General features: G+C 39.0%; 1 protein-coding gene across 2 annotated transcripts in view; it reads left to right on the forward strand.

Moving 5' to 3' along the window:
- Positions 1-20652, forward strand: part of SLC44A1 (solute carrier family 44 member 1) — a 91404-nt gene that overhangs the window by 57683 nt on the left and 13069 nt on the right. For both annotated transcript variants that reach the window (XM_084629221.1, XM_084629222.1), the window contains exons 5-12: positions 38-131; positions 5051-5220; positions 8012-8101; positions 10124-10263; positions 11077-11263; positions 14770-14935; positions 18470-18626; positions 18854-18937. In XM_084629221.1, coding sequence (XP_084485347.1) covers positions 38-131; positions 5051-5220; positions 8012-8101; positions 10124-10263; positions 11077-11263; positions 14770-14935; positions 18470-18626; positions 18854-18937 — 1088 coding nt within the window. The remainder of the gene's footprint in view (positions 1-37; positions 132-5050; positions 5221-8011; positions 8102-10123; positions 10264-11076; positions 11264-14769; positions 14936-18469; positions 18627-18853; positions 18938-20652) is intronic.

Below are 20652 nucleotides of genomic sequence, written 5' to 3' on the forward strand. Positions count from 1 at the left end.
GATTTTTGATCTTGTAACATTTTTTTTCTTTCAACAGGATCAAATTTATGTAGCTATGAACTACAGTCATCTGAGTACACTACTGATCCACAGGCCTCTAAGCTTTGTCCTAAGCTCCCGGTTCCAGAGAGGTAAGTTTTAATGGCTTCTTGTCTAATTGTTCATTTGTTTGAAAAAGATTTCACAAAAACCTCACAAACCACAGTTTAGGTCTCTCTGTAACATACCTGTGTTTGTTTTTAGCATGTTAACTCTGTTGGTACAAAGCTCATCTTTAAAGAGACTCTGTCAACATAACACTAAAAAAAAAAACAAAAAAAACCACAACCTACTGTGTTACTAGTGCTATTAAAACTGGAATATTCAAACTACTATTTGATGTTCTATACTCAGTGTTGTGCAATGTGCTGCAATGTGTTTGCCACGCTGAGGGCTGGCTGCATTTTAGCGGTGCTGTTTGTACACAGCGTTATGAAGGGCTTCGAAATAAAAGGTGATATATGCACATAAAATATTACGTTTGTCATTTATGGTGTTTGCTTCTTGCACTTTACTCAGCCAGTTAAACTCGGTGGGTCTGTTTCATTTGCTGGTTCTCTGTTGTGTCTAAGTTTCCAGCACTGGGATGCTTAAACGGCAGAAAGAAGAGAAAAAGCCCAAATACCTGAAGGCACTCCTGTTCACGTATTACTACGTTTGCTCTAGTTTTAATGCTTAAAATTTCAACCAAGAGCTGCCTTGGCTGTTTTTGGTAAAGTACACGGTAGCGATTGTAACAAAGAGGATGCTGCTGGCATGGGGAGCCCAGCTGTGTGTTTGAAGATTAGAGTGCTGCCCAGAAGTAAAAGGGCAGTCAGCACTTCAGCTATACAGCAAATTTTGAGTTGTTCAGCAGTGCGATTATTTTAGGGCTCAGTCCTGCAAACACTTCTGTGAGTAGTCCCGCTGTCTTTAACAAGATTTCTACAGGGGTGTTTGCGGCTTTGGTCTTCTGTGTTTTAGCTGAAATTGAAGGGGCTTGACAATGCAAACAGTTGCGACCAGTCATAGGTCTTACTTCTTAAAGAACCTCAGTCTGATTATATCTGTTCACGGTCAGGCCATACATTCTCTGCATGGACATGAGTGTTTGTAAAGGAAAAACAGAGAAAAGTTCTGGAGAGGATATGTTGTATCCATTTTAGGACCTGTTGTTTTAAATGTCTTTTGTTGACCTCCATAACTTACCCAAGTTTTTAAATTGACTACGATAAGCAGCAACTCAAATGCTGACAATAACATACTTTTTCTGAATCTTTATTTGTGTTTTTTTTTTACTGCAGATCTGTAGCCTATGCAACAGACCTAGGCATAGATGCTGCACTACCTAACTAAAATAAATACAAATTCCAGTGTTGTTTTGCATACTCAAATGGCTTGTCAGTTTTAATTTTTGCCAGAATTGTATGTACTTTTCTTCCTAAACATTCCCATGTCATTCAATTGGATTGAATTTTGCTTAATAAGCAAGCACTCAGGTAGAATGGAGTGTCATGTCACTTTATAATACAGTGCAAATTCCTGGCAAAAATGCTTTTTAAAATAGTCAGAAGGAGCTGTTATGTCAGTGGAGGGTTTCTCCATTTTATTCTACAGTTATAAGTTAAAATAAAAATAAAAACATTCATTAAATTTTAAAGTTTCCCAAAGTTTGACTTAACCCCCCCCCCCCCAAAATGAAAGGAAATGCCCAATAGTTTGCCTTTAACTCACATTGTGTTCTAGATAAGGTGCCACAAGTACTCCTTTTCTTTGTGCTCGTGCAGTTATTGGAGAGAACAAGCACATTGTGAAGAAGAAATGAAACGGTCAGAAGGATGGAAAAATAAAATAAACTTCAGGAAGAAGGGTGTTGAGGAGGAAAACTCCCTGTTGTTCCCTTCCTGGAAGCAGCTCGTCAGCTGGTGTAAATTATATCATTCTATTGAAGTCAATTGAATAGCTCCGTTAAAGTCAGTGGAGCTATGGCAACTTACGTCAGCTGAGAACTGTCCCCTGCGGTTTCCCAGTTGATCGTTTTGGAGGTAAAGTGTTCCTCATGACCTGCAGAGGAACCCAGAGATCTTGGGGGACTCTGACATTTCAACTTTGGAACTCTGTCCTTACTCGTTTTGGCTTCCTCACAGCACTGCCAGAGATAAGCACGCCCTCCAGTAGTGCCTCCTGGAACTCTTCCCTGTGCTAGAGAGCAGTTTCACTGCATGAAGGTGGTTTTGGAGCAGGGCCTCTAGCCAGTTTTCCACTTCCTTCCTGCCTCTACCTGTTCCAGCTCTGCACAGCCCTGCAGAGGAGCTTCCATTGAGTTTGGAGAGAAAAGGAGAGCATCAGAACGCTCCATTCTGTTGGCTTAGTCTCCTCTACATGAGTTGGTATATATCAGTTATGGGGACTCTAAATATCTCACATCCACCCCTGTTTTGAGGCCCACCTAATAGAGAACTGCTCTGTTCTTAACTCTGCATTCATTTCCTCGTCTGTATCCAATTAAACTGGACTCTTAATATAATTTCAATGCAACTGTCATATTTGTGCTTTTTTATTTATTTCTCATCCCCTACTAGGCAGATTCTGCCGATGTTGATCATGATGATTAAGCAGCAGATTATTCTTAGAAGCTTATAATTTCATTTAAGTATGTAATGTCTCAAGGTATAAGCAAGGGGCCTTATCAATAGCAGAGGTCACTATGACTAGATTTATTATTTCATTTTTTGTTAAACAAGGCACATCACATGCTCATTGAGTCAGAACCACTGAAATGGAAACAGGTCTCGTGCTGCATTCTCAAGAGTCTCATTTATTCAAAAAAAGGTTGTAATAACCACTGACCTTATTTTTTATTAATTATAACAGTTTCTATTTAACTATTACACATAAAAACAGGTAACTTAATATGTACAGTATAATTGCTACAAGCAAGAGGGATATGAGGAGATTAATACAGGAATGCTGTGTGATAAAGATAAAGAGTATATATTTCTCCTCCAGGACATATTGCTTCTAATGGCTTTTTTCAGAATGTCTGTTTTCTTGTCAAGATGTAAAAAATTGATTTTTTTTTTTTGAATGTTTCAGGATAAAAACTGAGCTTTGTCAGAACGATAGCTCTAATTTTCGGTATAAGCCTGTGAAACGTTGTAAGCTTTCTTAAAATTGGACCACGTGCACGAATTAAAAGTTAAATGCAAAGCCCTCTAATTTCAAGTTTTTCAAATTTCATTGCATACATTCTGTGGAGACCTGCGAGATGCTAACACATTCCAAAACTGGCTCCATCTTATAAAAAAGCTGAGGGAATATATAGGCTGCTCTCTAAATGGGAAGGCCATTACTATGGGTTTAATTTGATTTTTAACAGCTCTGACTAAATGTGTAACTGTTCTGCTTAACTGCTGGCTTTACCACTCACTGAAAGCAGGGTATCAGCATAAGCATCTGCAACGCATTTACTTAGTCAGCACAGTTGACTTAAAACCTTAAAAAATAACATTTCTTTTTATTTAGAAATGTCTGTCAGTTTCACAAAAGCATGGGAATCTGTTAATTATCTAGTTATGAGGGTGACCATAAACTCCTCCCAATTCTGCACTGAATAATTAGACAATTGCTTTTTTAGTATATTATCTCCCTCGTCTCCTCCACCTCCCCAAAATAATAATGCATAGAGGGGATATTCTTAAAGTAGATGAGTCTAACCCTTCACATTAGAAGTGAGGGTTAAAATTTTGGTAAGACTCACAATTTAAAAAGAGGTATCTGGTACAGGAAACCTCAGGCTTCAAAATCACTACTAAAATAGGAGAATCCCAAAGGGATAGTGTGCACTGGTGCTTCATTATACTGAAATCTTGCAAATAAGTCAGTAGGAACTGATGGAGAGGAAGGAAAGAATCTGGAGGTTAAAAGAAAATTCTTCAATTTAATGTAAAAATATATTTTATTCATTGGATTCAATTACAAGCAAGAGAATATTGCTAATAAAATGGAAAAGAATAATTAAAAAATAAAATAGACAACCTTGATAGTCTGATCTAGTTTAGGGTACAAGAAGATGCAACTCCCCAGTGGGCAGCATTGGGAAAATAATGTCTCACGTTTGTGCTCTCCTGTATTATCTGCTGGTGAACTGCATCCCAATGTCTGTTTACTGGGGTGAGAAGTACACCGAACCCTCGCGAGAACGCAGGATTTAGGATCCATGTGCAGTACCGCATTAACGTGGGGACCACGTTAAAATGAATTGCAATTAAAGTAATTACATTTGGGATCCAGGGCCATGACCATGTTCTGTGCGAATTCGCGCTATATAGACGTGCGTTCTATTGAGGGTCCGGTGTGTAATGCAAAATGTCAGTACCCCTTGAGAAGGACTCTTAATACCATTCAGGGTAAAATGAATAATTAAACAATTACAGGCCTCTTTGTTGCATTTTTTATAAAACATTTAAAGACTTATTTAGCTGAGGTAATGTAAGTAATTACTGTAATTTTCCTATCCTATGACCAGAATAAACATAAGAAAGGGAACGAATAAAATATCTTTAACATGGCTGCTTGGCAACACTTGTAAATGGTGACATGTTTTAGACTAATGTATATTTTTGCAACTATAGTACAATCATTTTTAGATGACTTTTTTGCTACAAAAGTGGGTCAGTATTCCATTTTGAAGTCAGTGAAGGGCATTGTTTGAGCTGGTGTACCACATGACACTTGAATGACAGATGTTTAAGCTGAATTAAGAAAACTCTCTTTTGAGAGGCGGAGGGTAATATTCTATTGGAATATGCATGCTGCCTTCTTTACAGAAATACTTGTAAAAATTGCATCACTCCTCATTGTGACCATTGTCATTCTAGCAGCACCTCTGCATTAAACTCACAGCTCCTTGTTATGGTGTTATGAGGGTGGAGAGTATTGCATCAATTCACCTTTCATTTGTGTGTTGATGTGGCATTTATATTAAGTAGGAGTAATTTTTTTTCTGATTTTTTTTTTCTTGTGTCACCAGTGCACCTATTCCATTCTTCCATCGCTGTGCTCCTGTGAACATTTCCTGCTATGCCAAGTTTGCAGAGGCCCTGATCACCTTTGTCAGTGACAGTAGTGTCTTACACAGGCTGATTAGTGGAGTTATGACCAGCAAAGAGATTATAATGGGACTTTGCTTGTTATCACTAGGTAATTGTTTTTCTCATTATTAGCTGTTTCATAGTACTGCGATAGGAGACTTTTAACATCCTCTAGCCACAACATGAACATAAAACCTATACAGTAATAAGCCCTCAGGAAACTGTTCAAATGCTTTTTACTCAGTAGCCAAATAACTGTTTCAAAAGAAATATACATGCACATTTAGTTTTTATTTAAGATCGGGGGGAGGGGTTGGACATTCTTCAGTGCTCTTGCCACAGCTGTTTAAGTCAAGGAGAGGCAGCTGTACTTTCTAATGCTCATTTGGCCCTTTCACTCACAGTTTTGCCCACTCCCTGCACCTCCTTCTAAAAATGAGAGCAATGCATGGCATTATGCTCTCAGAAACCTGGGACTTAGGCTTCTTTTTGTGTGTGTGGCTTAGCTATTTGGGCTGGGATTTTCAAAGGAGCGAAAGGAAGCAATTGTGTTTGGCTCCTTTGAACCTCCTAACCTTGGTTTCTATGAATGTAAATGTTGCAAGTGTGTTATTAAAAGCTGGGAAATTCCCAATTCTGGGCCTTAGGTTTCTTGTCGATCACTGATATCACACCAAAGTGAAGTGATTGTTTGTTTTAAACAGACTCTATAAATGAGGGTAAATTTGGATGCACACAATTTTATTACATTTCTGATCAGCTGACTTCATTGGATTCTTAGTGTGAGGCCCTTAACCTCTTAAAAATGCCAACCCCTGCTGTTACAGCCATCTGTCAAGAGTGTGTGGTTAAAGAAAAAGAAATGACGACTGACTGTAGGGTGCCACAGAGTCTACAGCAGCAAGATTCTGCTATAGCCGATCTGTCTCTGTAGTAGAGAGAGAGAGAGATCTTGACTGAAAAAAAATAAAACGCAAAATCACTTCTTGGAACCAGCTGCAAAGAAACCCACAGAACTATTTCTTCCATTGCACTCCGTGGTAATAATAGCGGACCTGTAATAATTTGATCTAACGGTAAAAAGAAAATTAAGAATTTGCAAACTTGTAGCTCTATTAGTAGGGCCCTACCAAATTTATGGTCCATTTTGGTCAATTTCACGGTCATAGGATTTTAAAAATTGTAAATTTCATGATTTCAGCTGTTTAAATCTGAAATTTCACAGTCTTGTAATTGTAGGGGTCCTGACCCAAAAAGGAGTTGGGGGGAGGGGGGGTCGCAATGTTATTGTAAAGATTTTTTTTGTTTTTGTTTTTTTTGCGGTACTGCTAACCCTACTTCTGCGCTGCTGCTAGCAGCGATGCTGCCTTCAGAGCTGGGCAGCTGGAGAGCGGCGGCTGCTCAGGAGCCCAGTTCTGAAGGCAGAGCCGCCACCAGCAGCAGCGCAGAAGTCAGGATGGCAGGATAGGGTATTGCCACCCTTCTGCGCTGCTGCCTGCAGAGCTGGGTGCTCAGTCAGCAGCCGCCACTCTCCAGCCACCCAGCTCTGGGTAGCTGCACAGAAGTAAGGGTGGCAATACCACAGCCCCCCTAAAATAACCTTGTGACCTCCCTCCCGCAACTTCCTTTTGGGTCAAGACCCCCAATTTAAGAAACACTGGTCTCCCCTATAAAATCTGTATAGTATAAGATAAAAGCACACACAAGACCAGATTTCATGGCAGGAGACCAGATTTCACAGTCTATGGCACGTTTCTCATGGCCGTGAATTTGAAAGGGCCCTATCTATTAGCAACACTATATTTGGATTACTGCCAAATTTTACTTTATATAAAATTTTTCAATAAATAATGTAAAATTAATTTAGTCCTTTAGGTTAAAGGAGGATAAAAAATGTGATTGCTTTCAGATCAATTTTTATGCCCCCTTAATTAAAAAAAATCAGAATGTTAGATCGTTTAGTTCACAAAGACGACCACAATGCCTTTCCCTTCAAAATGTAGCTAGTGCACACACAATACATGTTAGTGAGTGACAATTTAAGGAGGATTTTAGCATGCTGTGTCTGTATGTCGGTGGGACTAATACAATGCCCATGCTGGCTCTCTGTGAGGGAAGTAGCTTCCCAAATGATAGGTGCACTATGAAAACAGATGCAGAAATATTTATGTACCAGTCCAAATGAATGAACTTTGAAGTGGCATGTTGCATATAATGCCATAATGCCAAGTGCACAAAAATGGGGATTTAAGAGATGAGAAATGGGAAAATAATAAAGATTGGAGGAGGAAATGTGAAAATTGCAAGTAAAAAATTATTGCAGAATCAATAAAACTCATTAAAGTACCCAATGTGAATTATAAAGATAAAGAACAAAGCAGTAATTTTTTCCTTGTAACAAACATGACATCTTAAATTACATACATCATAATATCTGCACTTGTTTAGCATGTGTGTTTGCATGCGAGTTCTCCTCTGCTGCTCAGAGTTGTGCAGTGTTTTCCCAACTCATAATATTAAACTCACACTTCTGTCATGTCCTCTTGTTTGTTTTGTCACTGTCTGAATACATCTGTGTGGGTAAATTATGTTTGATATATAGTGTACTATGTAAATGCACACATGCTCTTGTTACTTAGCAGAAGCAGGAATTGTAGAGGCTACCTGACTTTCCTTGTGTATTTGTATAATAAGTTTGAAAGCCATGGATGGGGGGGGACACTTCCTTTTATAAAATATTCTATTAATATGCAATAAGATTATTATTAAGATGATAATATTATCTTTAGTGTAGTGAGTTCAATTGAATTTCCTCCCCCTTGCTCGCAAAAAACAACACCTTTGTAGCATGTTCCTGTTTGAAATAATTGCTGTGCTTATTATATTTTTCTCTTTTGCAGTGCTGTCCATGATTTTGATGGTGATAATCAGGTACATTTCAAGAGTACTGGTTTGGATCTTAACAATTCTTGTCATTTTGGGATCGCTTGGTAAGTCTTGTTCATTTCCTTGTTTTTGAGAACCAAGTTCTGATCTCTCTCCCACAATCGCGAGGTTAATCAGCGTCCTACTCAGAGCCACTTCTTTTTTTCTGCTTTACGTTGACCTGTCTCAAGGTTCCATGGGGAAACTGCTATCCTTCTGGCTGAGGAGGACTGGATTAGATTAAGTCATTGCTGCTCTTTACCCAGCCAGATAATTACTGCACCTCCTGCTTGGCGGATGAGTACACACAGCCCGTGACAACCTGGAGAATGAGACACCAGGAATCTATTCAGAATCCTTACACTGCAGTATAGAGCCCTGTGGGGCAGAGCAGCCCCATTCACATTTAGGAGAGGCCCTTAGGGGGTGCCTGAGCTCTGCTCTGTACATTTAAGCAGAGGGGAACATCGGTGGTTTTCCATCACTTTTCCTCCTCTTTGCATACCTCTTCCAATCCTGGGGACTACTGGGGCAGCAGGGGGCTAGTTAGGCCCCCAGAGCAAGTAACAGTAGCCTGAAGCTGTGAGATGAGTTAGACACGCTGGCTTTAAGATGCCAGAGATTCCTCTACATAATGTGAATTCCCAGTTGTCCCATTAGGGCTGCTTTCTGGCAGCTTTGATCTACCCCATTAACTTCAAATTTTGTGGAACTGAAGTTTTATATTGTTGATCTTCAATAATGCAGCCAAAATATTGGGTATGGGCAGGAGGTTAAATTAGGTGACAGCCATGATTTAAGGTCTCGTGACCTGCCAGAGTTAGAAAAATTTCAGTGGGCCGGTAAAAATACTTTCAAGATCACTTAGCTTTTCTGAACTGCCCCACTGACATCTTATTACATGCTGAAACACAGCACCAAGTGCAAAGACCTTAAAAGTTATGTTTTGTGAGACACGCTGCTTTATTTACATTAGTTCATTGTTTTTGAAAGCCCCATATGGTCGGTAGCAAATGTGGAATTTCCTGAGTCCTACACCTATCTTTTGAAACGAATAGAATCCATCAGCTAAGATTTTGGCACTTTAGATAGGCACACCGCAGCTGAGTCTCAAACCTTGAGGAAAGGAGAGGAGAATTGGAGAGAGAAAAGAAATATCAAAAGAAAAAGGTTAATTCGTTGGAGGTGTGGAATCCCAGATCAAAGGGAAGGTTCTGTCTTGGAAAAATGGCTAGAGCCAGAGAGTGAAATTCTGGCCCTATTAAAGTCAATGGGAGTTTTGCCACTCCCATTGACTTCAGTAGGGCTGGGATTTCCACCAGAGAGTTTAACGGGAGATGCTTCCCTCTCTTCTTAGCCTTTTATTTTTATTTTTCATTTTCCCACCTCACGTGAGGTGAGCTGGCTTTTCCCTATCACTCCTGCACTTCCAGTGCCTGCATCAGCTCTTCTTCAGGCAGGAACACCTATCTGTGATTTATTTGAGGTGCTGTTTCCGGTGTCATGGATTTTCTCCCCTTTCCTCTCTCTGTCTCCTGGTTGCTTCCTTTCCTCTTTCCTGGTGGCACTTCTCTCTGAAGTGTTTACCCTTTCACTTATCCACCTTTCTTTGCTCTTCTTGTTTCTCTACATCCTCTCTGGGGCTCCCTCACTCAGTTCTTCTATTTTAATATCCCATACACATCCTACCACATCATCATCCGTTCCTGTCCTTCCCTACCCCCTTCCAGTCCTCTAATGCCTGTCATATCAGAGCAGTATCTGTCCTTACCATGCCTCCCCTGACTAGTGGCTTCACCCTGTTCTCTCTAAAACCCATGAAATGAGGAGTACTGATCCAAGGGTGCATGATTTTCGGGTGGACCTAGCAGGGTAGGAACAGTGCAGGGAGAGTACCTGTTTGATTAGCAGGCAAGTGGGAAGCCAGAGCACTCCCCCTTCAAAATCCTTCCTTTCAGAGTAGCATCCGCCCACTTGGATATTTTCTGTCAGTTTAGACTATGCTGTGTTTGGCTGATTCCATTCTTTGTGCCTCTGTTCTGTAGAGGGAAATATAGTATTTGTCCTGTTTTTAATTCAAACCATAGGAGGCACAGGAGTCCTGTGGTGGCTGTATGCTAAGCAAAGAAACTTTGTCAATGAAACTCTTACTGCTGATCAGCTTCAAGTAGCCAAAGACAATCTTCAGGCCCTCCTGGTCTATGCCATTTCAGCTACTGTCTTCACGGTAAGTGCTTTGTCACTGACAAAATTGTATTCCTTTTTTCTGTCATTCTCGCCATGTTCTTTGGCTTGTCAATGCAGGTTTTGTAATGTGTGCAGGAAAGATTGAAAACGCTTCAGAAACAATATCCCTCTATGTTTTGTTGTTTCACTTTCTACTATTAGGCACTGTTCTGGTAGACCTATTCTTCTGATGCCAGGGGAGAGTGTACTGTAGGGCCTGAACCCACAGCTGGTCTGGGCCACTCTCAGAAGTCAGCTGGGACTTCGTTGCACAGAGCAGCTTCAGGATTGGACCCTTAATTTGTATGTTCACTTGCACTTGGATCCTGTTTGTCAGATAAATCAAACATGCAATGCTGAGATGATACCTCATAATTTCATTTTAGTTAGTAAATCTTGATACAGGCATGCACTGTAATTAAACCTTTTTATAAACTTATCTGACAAGTTCTCCAGGATCTGTTTCAAAATATAGGGCAGATTCTGCCCTCAGCTACACCTGTGCCATCTCGTTGCTTTCACTGGGTTGCACAATGCAACTGAGTGATAGAATTTGTTCTATAGTCTTGTCAGTCTGAGTGTCAGTTCAGAAATGTAATTTAAAAGATAGCAGGAGTCACTAAGAATAGTTTGCATTGATAAATCAATCTCGAAATATTTGATGTAGGATTAAGTCATGTAAGCTTGCAGGGTTTACATAAACTGTGATGGAAGTGTGATTAGTTTGCTCTACTTGAAGAGCCTGTGTTGTTTACTGCACCTGATGGTCTGCTTTTCATCACCTAAAATGTCAGTTGGAAACTTCTCTCCTCAGGTTATCTTGTTCTTGATAATGTTAATTATGCGCAAGCGAGTAGCTCTCACCATTGCCTTGTTCCACGTGGCTGGCAAAGTTTTCATTCACCTGCCACTGCTAGTCTTCCAGCCCTTTTGGACTTTCTTTGCCCTCATCCTGTTTTGGAGCTACTGGATCATGGTCCTGCTTTTCCTTGGCACTACAGGTATGTGGGTACATTGCTTCTTTTAAGTAAACACTAGTACTTTCTTGTTCAGACTTTAGATGTAGTTAAAATTTGAAAATAAGAATTGTTGTGCTCTGGTATATCCCTTTGACTTTGAATACTTTGAATGAGCACAGAGAGTACTTTAGTGCTGAAAGAGATTGCTGTGTTCTTGTGCACATCTGTATTCATCATCAGGTGTGAAGTTACCCATTGTTTGGTGCCCGGGAAATGGCTTTCTACCACTATTTTGCCCCCCTTTGATGTGAGGAAGAGCAGCTGCAGGGCTGCTGTAACATGCAAGCAGTAAGTCTCCAAGGGACTGTCACGCTAGCTGGGACCTGTTCGAACACAGTGTGTTCTGGTTATGGCATATTCCATATACGGTAGCGGGGCCTAGGAAAGGAAGGTGGAGAGTTTATGATGCCAGCTTTATGCCACTCATAGATTTCCCCATGCCAGAGGAATACTTAGCTATCCTGTTAGGGTAGCTTTCAGACTGGATAGTCTCTCATTTTTGGCTGTCTCATTGATTTGCAGAGTTGCAGAAATTAAATACAAAAAAAGCATGTCAATACATCAGTAAAGATATACATGTTTTTTAAAAGTCAGGAAATGTACAACTTCAGCGGAATCCATCAATCTGGTTTTATCTTCAAAAATTAAACTCAGCACATCTTTTGAAATAATGTTCTGTTATTTCTGTTCCTTTCTGTGTTTAGAGGGTATTTTGGCTGGACCTGAGATAGACACCACCAGCCATGCTCAGGTCTGTCCCTGGTCCTTCTTCCCGCTTCTCTGTGCACACAACCAGCCACCTGCTGCTTGTAATCTATTCATTTTCAGCTCTGCTGCAGCTGTTACCAGTAAACAGTCCCCAGCCAGGGCTGGTGCAACATCAGCAACCTGATAAGGTGCTGTCAAATACACAAACTAAACAAACAATAATAGAGGGAAAGTATTCTGTCGTCTCTCTGTTATGGTGATTTTAGGGATTACTTATAACAATCGCATGCAGATAAATGTAATTTTCAGGTTGATGGTATCCTTTTTAAGGTTCCTGCAGAAATATTAATATAGTCACTTGCCATAATATTCAACATATATGCAATGTATTTAAAAAAAGTAAAAGGAATAGAAAATGCTAGAGACGTGCAATATGAATATGCTAATGTTACTGTAGGGGCCATAACTCTGCATTTCTTGACTTTTTAAATATATCTCCTGTGACATGAACATTACATTAACAGGTTTTTGCATTTAATTTTCCTCCCTTTCATTGTAGAGCAAAGGGTTAAAAAACCCAGAGACGCTCCTCTAAGGACTTATGGCAGCACAAGCCATTTAGCCACTACGTAAACTGATAAATGCACATTTCTAAAAGGACACATGCATGCACAGAGCATCGTTCAAAACGCAAATGCACAGTAGCCAATTTTCTGGTGTTTGTGGCAGGCTTAGGGCTGGTCTACACTAGATAGTTAGATCCACCCAGCTACCTTGCTCATGGGTGTGAAAAATCCACATGCCTGAGCGACATAATTAAGCCAACCTAAGTCCCTGTGTAGACAGCGCTTCCATCGACTTACCTGCTGCCTCTTGGGGAGGTGAATTTATTACAGAAATCGCTGTAGGAAGTATCTACACTGAAGTGCTAAGCTGTGTGCTGTAGCATTTTAAGTGTAGACGTAGCCTTGGCAGTGGACATGCTCCTCAGCAAAGAGGACTTTACACACCCAGTTTCAAGATAAAGGCCTAGAGATTCACCATAGAAGTTGCTGGGGTTCAGTAGAGGTACAAGGGTTTGCCTGAATAGAGGAGTTTGTAGGATTGGGGCCTAAATGTTTAGCTGATTTTAGTTAGTTCTGTACAAAACGGTGGCAGTAACTTTTCAAAATGGGAAATGTGTATTTTTCAGAAAGTTATAAGCATATGGGGGAAGAGGGTTAAATGGAACTTGAAATAGTGGGTTCACTACTTCACAGATGCTCTAATACATTATAGTAATTTTAACACTTTTTAGATCGTAAAACTGTTTCGGCCTAACTACGGGAAAATATTTGGGATTTTGGGGCCCTGTTTTTAACAAGGGACAGAGATAACAGAATTTGTTCTTGGTTTTGTTTGTTTTACTGCTATAAGTTTAATTTTAATTATGAGATGTGATGTTTGTTATCTGGGGAACAATGAGTCACACTATTTTTCTTGTGCCTGAAAATGGTTATGGTCCCAATTCTGCATTTTGAGCTGTGCAGGTAGACAGACCCCTGCACCCAATGGACCCAGTTGCATCATCAGGGCCAAAGTTTGGGCTTTAATAATAAAAAGCTTTGCTCCGTTTTAACTGTTGGTAACCTCAGCCCTGGTCCTGCACGTGCCTAATTTTATGCACTGTGAGTTGTCCCATTGATGTCAATGGGATAAAATGTTTTGCATTAAAGTTAAACAAATATTGAAGTTCTTTGCAGAAACAAGGCCATACATACTATATATCAATATTTCCCAAACTACTAAAAGCCAAAATGTATAACATTTCTAAAAATGAGTCAGAAGAAACTTGCTTTTCCAAATAGTAATTTACTAGAACAAAATTATTTTGGTATTGGAGTTTGTCTTCCAAGGTTCATACAAATCTGAAACCACTCACATAACAGATTTAGTGCAAACCTAAGTGAAAACACTAATGGCTTTCAAGTTGGATCTGTTTTATGCACCTGTTATGTCCATCCTCTGTATTTTCCTGAACCTCTTCTGCTGTTCACATCATTCTGATGGGTGAGATGGACCTCCACAGTGAGTGCTAATGCTTTTTGAAATAGAGCATCCATCGCCTGAGGAAATCCTGACACAATGTCAGTGAGCTTATATGAAAGTGCTACTTGGATCAGACAAGTCTATTGGGTTTTAAAATATGTATAAAATTCTTTGGGAAAAATCTTCTCTTCTCAAATGCTGCTAGTATTCTCGCAAATAGATTTTGTTATTCAAATATAGACAAAACACACATATAAACACTTGCACCATCAAGAAATAGAGGTGACCATTAATGTTGTTTGATCCTAACTAAAAAATACAAATTATGATCTTTAAATAAATTTCTGCAATTTTTGCAAACTATGGATATGAAGAGAGGGTGGCAGAAAATTCAGAATGACTTAGGTTTCCTTCCTTTACATTTTGGAATAAGAAATCATTCTGCTTTATTATTTTTTTCCAAATTGCCACATGGCTAACAATTTTTTTTTTTAACTTGGATGTTGAATGTGCTCTGGAGAATTTTAAAATCCTTTCTCTGCATAATTATTAAGAGTAATTAATAATTCTGCAGGCTGACCCAGCAATATTATCTCCATTATCAACTGTCCAGCTACACAGGTGTTAATGCTTTATTAGTAGACAGAGCTATCACTCTTCAAATGATTGAGAGTTATTAGCTGAATTACAAATGGTTCCTTCTTTCTAAGTTGATATTGGCTATCTGCCTTCTTTCTCTGATTTGTTTCTAGGTAGCCCTGTCCTAAATGAACAAGGGTTTGTGGAATTCCGGGTTTTGGGCCCTCTACGATACATGTGGTGGTACCATGTGGTAGGGCTGATCTGGATCAGTGAATTTATTCTAGCATGTCAACAGATGACTGTAGCTGGGGCTGTTGTGACATACTATTTCACAAGGTGAGAACTTTTCAGACAGCTTTTTCTTGAGAGACCTAGTAACTGAATCATCAAAAATAGCTGGGGCCAGAGCTTGTGGTGAAATGAGCAGATGTGTTCTGCCTGAAAGCTGAAAAGCAAAAGCAAACTCCTAAAATAAATAATATGTTTAGCTGGTTTTGTTCAATTTAAAGATGTTAAGCACTGCAGTCTTGTTTGCCCCTACGTCCCATATACACAATTAAGACCTAGATGATTCATTTTAAAAAAAAAAAAAAAAAAGTAAAAAGCACTTTGACGTTCATCTGTTGTCAGTAATAACGCCGATAAGCTCCATTTAAATTAAGAGGATTGGCACTAATTGACTGGGATTACTTAATTGAAAAATACAGTCCTTCAATTCTTTACACCCACTCATTTGTCTGTTTTCTAAGATTACAGAAAGTCCCATTAGAGCCATCATTTTCATATGAATTCAGGCAAGATTATATACTAATATTCATGTGAAGCAAAATGTATATATTAAATCTCCGTGTACTATCACTGTGCATGAGTCCTAAATTTGTAAATCAACTATACTCATATCAGCTAATGCACATGTATCTCAAATGCAAGACAGGGATGCATCCCATGTTTTTAGAATAATAACTCCTAATTGGTAGTATTGCAGTGTTCAAAAATAATGAGAATTAAAAATAAATAAATCTGAGCTTTTTTTAATTTGGTTTTTTTTAGTCTCTAGGTGCACCGAAATCATGTTTTTAAGCTTTTTTCTACACAATAAGGACTAGAAATTTTTTTTTTTTTTTAAATGGAAGCGGAGGTTCTTCAATCACAGAGCTAGGAGATAAGGCTTTAAGAAAAATTCTATCACGAGTCTTGCAATAATTTTGTGAGAATGAGCAATACTGAAGTGATATCCAGTGCTTTCGCTAACATACAACTGTTGGCAACATTTTTGATTAAGGAAAGAAATGATGATCTTATTGAACTTATTCACCTCTTCTTTTTTTTAAAGTATATCTTTCTAAAGTGAAATTTCTCAAAATGTAACCGTGATATTTTATAGTTCACTATATATTTGTTTAAAAAAAGAAATCTCTGTGCTCAACAATCTGATAATTTAAGTTACACTTCCCATTCCAAATGGTCTCAAAGTAGTATGCAAACAATAGAGATACAGCACCTCTGGAAAAACGCAGCTACTTCTGAAGCAGAGGGCATCAGCGGTGATGCACAGCAAGAGTGGTGGAGTAAGGGAGGAAAATGTCAACCCATGACAAAGCCTTTATGCCTTATTAAAATTGCCATAGGGTCATCAGTGTCCATGCAGAGCAGAGCAGACCAGGACTTTGGTTTAAATGTTCTCTCATATGAAAGATACCTTACCGTAATTTATTTTCATTGATATCCGGCAACCATTCATTTCATTGATGTCCCTGCTGTGCTGTTTTTACAAATGTACGGTTTTCAAAAATTGTACATAACTAGGAAATACACAGTAGGCAGGAATAGTCCTGCTGCGGCATGGAAGTGGGCTAGATGATTTAAGAGATCTTTTGCATCCTCAACATCTGTGAGTTTATTAACTGTATTTTACCTGAAGGTAAATGAGTTTGCTCTTACCTGCTCCCTATCCATCATCCCTTAATGGGAATTTTGAGTTATTAAATATCCATTTCCCTCTACTACTTCGTTTTCTTGCATATTAAAGTGTGGTTCTAGTCTGAAAAGTGACTGTGAAAATGGTATACTGGGGTTCCACATTGTTGTTAATGATTTCTAGATCAGATGTACATAATTTGCATACAGAAAGATTTTTGTTTAACTGCCAGCCCTGAACTCTCACCTAAGGATCTGAAAGCCAAGACGGGCTCTTTGCATTTCATGTAATGCTACCAGTCATAAATAGTCTTGGCAGCATTTGGTTTTTTTTTTTTATTATTTTGATGGATAATATCAATGTTCATTTCAAGCATTTCATTCAATATTTATTTAAATTTTCACAGTTGAGGGGAATGATGGAGAAAGGTCAGAATTATTTAACGACCGTAGACAATGAGAATCAGAAATTTAAAACTTTTATGACTGTTAAAACACAAGTTGCCAACATCCTCTGTCAAAATATACAAGGCAAGCATCCTGAAATCAAACTCAAGGAGCATTTTGCTTACTCTGCCATTGTGTGTGTGTATGCATGCATGTGGTGAAATTGACATTTATCAACATCTACTGGTAAAAACGTATGCTTCCAAGCCTCGTCATAAGGTTCTGTTGGCCAGGTTAGGCCCTCGGTTACACTTGTACAAGCCAATTGCCTTCTTTCATTTGCACAGATATAACTGGTTGGAACTAGGTAAACTGTTTTTTGCAAGAAGAAATAGAATCCAGCTCACTGAAAACTGACTTCAGAATGCTAACAGGAGCCAAAAAGTGTAAAAACATTTTTTCCTCACTGAAGTCAGCATGAATCAGTACATGCAGGGAGCAGGTCTGTGGAATTAGAAGGTGCCACTTTTTTATATTTTTCAAGTGAAACCACCCTTAAGAATAGAAAAGGAGGACTTGTGGCACCTTAGAGACTAACCAATTTATTTGAGCATAAGCTTTCGTGAGCTACAGCTCACTTCATCGGATGCAGTGAGCTGTAGCTCACGAAAGCTTATGCTCAAATAAATTGGTTAGTCTCTAAGGTGCCACAAGTACTCATTTTCTTTTTGCGAATACAGACTAACACGGCTGCTACTCTGAAACCTTAAGAATAGGTTTTCCTAAATTCAGGGGAGGCATTTTATTATTGGAACATTGGCACTTCATTAACATTAATCCTATGATACTTGTATCACTGAGTTGTTTTTTTTTAATACTTATCGGGCGCTCTTTCACTAAATGCTGAATGGACCTGCTGTAGAGAGGGAAATAGTGATGGCTTGCTTTAGAGGAAACAAATACGAATGATAAGAATACATTTCTTAAAAGCTATATCAGAAGACTGAATGTGCATTCAGCTCGTCTTATAAATACATCCCTATTTCCCCTTATAAATACATCCCAATAAATACTTGGTTACAGCACTGTATTTTGTTTTAATACTTGATTCCCTGGCTTTGTGGATAGGTATATTCAGAAATACAAATGGTCTGAAAACAGCTTTTGTGTAATGAATGTATATATGCTTTTTCCAATATATAAAATAGGGAAAATCCTAAAATAAATTTGGGGGAGAGGAGGGAAAGACTTAAAAATGTTGAATTAGACATTCATAAAAGTGTAGAGCTTAAAATATTGATTGGTTAGGTATAACTATAGTGCAGGCCAGTATCCCCACACAGCTCAGCTGATGACTCATCCTCTTCCTGTTATTACATTAAAGCTAATACTGTTCTATACCCTGCTTCTCAGTGTATCAGCAGTGTCCACTGAAGACTAGAATGAGACCACCAAATTGCTTTTCACCTATGAACTCAGTCCAAATTTGTCTGTAGGTGGTTTTTCTCATCTGAAGTCCATATTGATGTTACTGCTTTATTTTATTTCTCTGCTGATTTTCCACAGGGAGAAACGGAATCTGCCATTTACTCCTATTCTGGCATCAGTAAATCGCCTTGTCTGTTACCACCTAGGAACAGTGGCAAAAGGTTCTTTCATTATCACATTAGTGAAGATTCCACGAATGATCCTTATGTATATTCATTCCCAACTCAAAGGAAAAGTAAGGGAAACCTACTTCTTATTAAAATACTGGGTTCCAAATGCTTGAAATTTGATCCTAAGTTCTGACCAAAAAAGTAAGTGTGTTCATGAAACTTACGGGCTGATTTCAGAATATTCAGCCCTTAAAGTATAGCCCATGCATTTAAATGTAATGGTCATTCATGTTCTTTGTCCTTTGGGGTTTTTTTAATGTATTTGGGTTTTTTTCCCCTGTTGCCATGCTAGGAAAATGCCTGTGCTCGATGTATGCTGAAAGCTTGCATCTGCTGCCTTTGGTGTCTAGAAAAGTGCCTGACTTACTTAAATCAGGTAAGATTTTATATACTATGACTTTTTATATAAAGGCTGACAATTTATGTGTTTGAGGAAGGATAGTCTTAAACCAGAAGATGGAGTAATTTTTTCCTGAAGTTGACACATGTTAAATTGTACTTTGGAACTTGATTGAACCTATGTACCTCAGTCATGTCCCCATTACTGAAATTAAAGTACATTGTGATCTCACTGAGGCTCATTACATTAGTCCTCATTTACAGCGCCTGTGTGAAAAATTGTCCACATTTCTCTTTCTGGAAAAGACATTTTGTCCTTTAAAAATGACTAATCGTGTCTAAGCAATATAGCATTCGTTTAATGGCTGAGTACAACACCCCCGGCACCCGTTCTCCCCAGGTACATTTAAGTCTGAAAGTGTATTTATCATAACAGAGTGTGGAGCTTTTCTCCTTTTTAATATTTGAGCATCACATATTTGAGAAAATGTGTTTCTTTTAAGTCTCTTCCTTTAAGGCTATGTCAACACAGCAGATGGGAGGTGCAGTTCCTATCTCAGGTAGATGTATACATACTAGTTCTGCTTGAGCTCGTGTGCTAAAAATAGTAGGGTAGCTATGGCAGGTCGGGCTAGTGTCAGAGTCTAACCACGTCTGAGATCCTGAGTATGTACTCGGGTGGCTAGCCCAAGGTGCCACCTCAGCTGCCACGCTGCTATTTTTAGCATGCTAACTTGAGCAGAGCTGTCACGGGTACATCGACCTGAATTATACCTCCCAGCTTCAGTGTAGCGTTATCTAAAGAAGGAGAACAACTGTGAATTGTGATGGGTTGTTTAGTCATATCTGTTTCCTTGTGGGAGAGTTGTGCTATAGTCTGTTAATATAAATTTCTTTTTTACTATTCGATTTGTTTCTCAAATTTGAGACAAACGTTTTGTATGATGGAGCTCCTCCCTCTTTGATTTCGCAAACTATATGATTGTGAACCCAGCTACCTTTGTAAGCGAGCTCACTTTCCCCTTGGGTCAGATTAAAGTCGTTCAGAACTTGTACTCCTTGTAGAACCACAAGATACGTTTTTGGAAGCTGCCTTATTCAAAGCTTGGTTTTCAGAGTTGTGATGAAACTACCAGACAAAACCTTATAGCATACCATAAAGTTCTAGCGTGGGCATAGTCCTGGCCTGCCCTCACCAGGCCTTGTTTTTGAATTGTCTTGATGAAGATTGTTAGTGAAGTGTGTAATTATTGGAAATTGTCTTTGTTACCTATGCCTTACCTAGTCAGTGATGCTGGACAGAACTAAAAATGCTTTCTTTTCCAACATCTAGAAAGCAACTTCTCTGAAACACATGACCCTCAAACTATTGTATGTCCTGAGAGAGATTTTTTGTCCAGCTGCTTAACTAGGTAGTAATGTCATTGCTCATCTCCTACTCCTGCAGCGAGATTCCAAATGATTTTTCCACTAGCATTTTGCTGTGAAACTGATATATATGGCAAGAATAAGCAAGGCAGGTGGAAAAATGGTTATTCCTTCCTCTGTTGTTCTCTGTCTATTGAGTCAACTACTGCCCTGGGGGGACTTGGTTTTGCAGCTTCAAGGTGAGCCGTGACTGGCTCAAAAGCCAGCACAAATCCTTGCCTTTTTTGTTTATGAAATCAGCAGTGAGCACTGACTGGATTTTTCATTACACAGTTCCTTTCCTCCCTAATTCTGGGATGGAGCTGGTTGTCTTGAAAGTGAGTG

This window comes from Lepidochelys olivacea, assembly GCF_965140295.1.
Source record: "Lepidochelys olivacea isolate rLepOli2 genome assembly, chromosome: 5".
NCBI lineage: Eukaryota > Metazoa > Chordata > Testudines > Cheloniidae > Lepidochelys > Lepidochelys olivacea.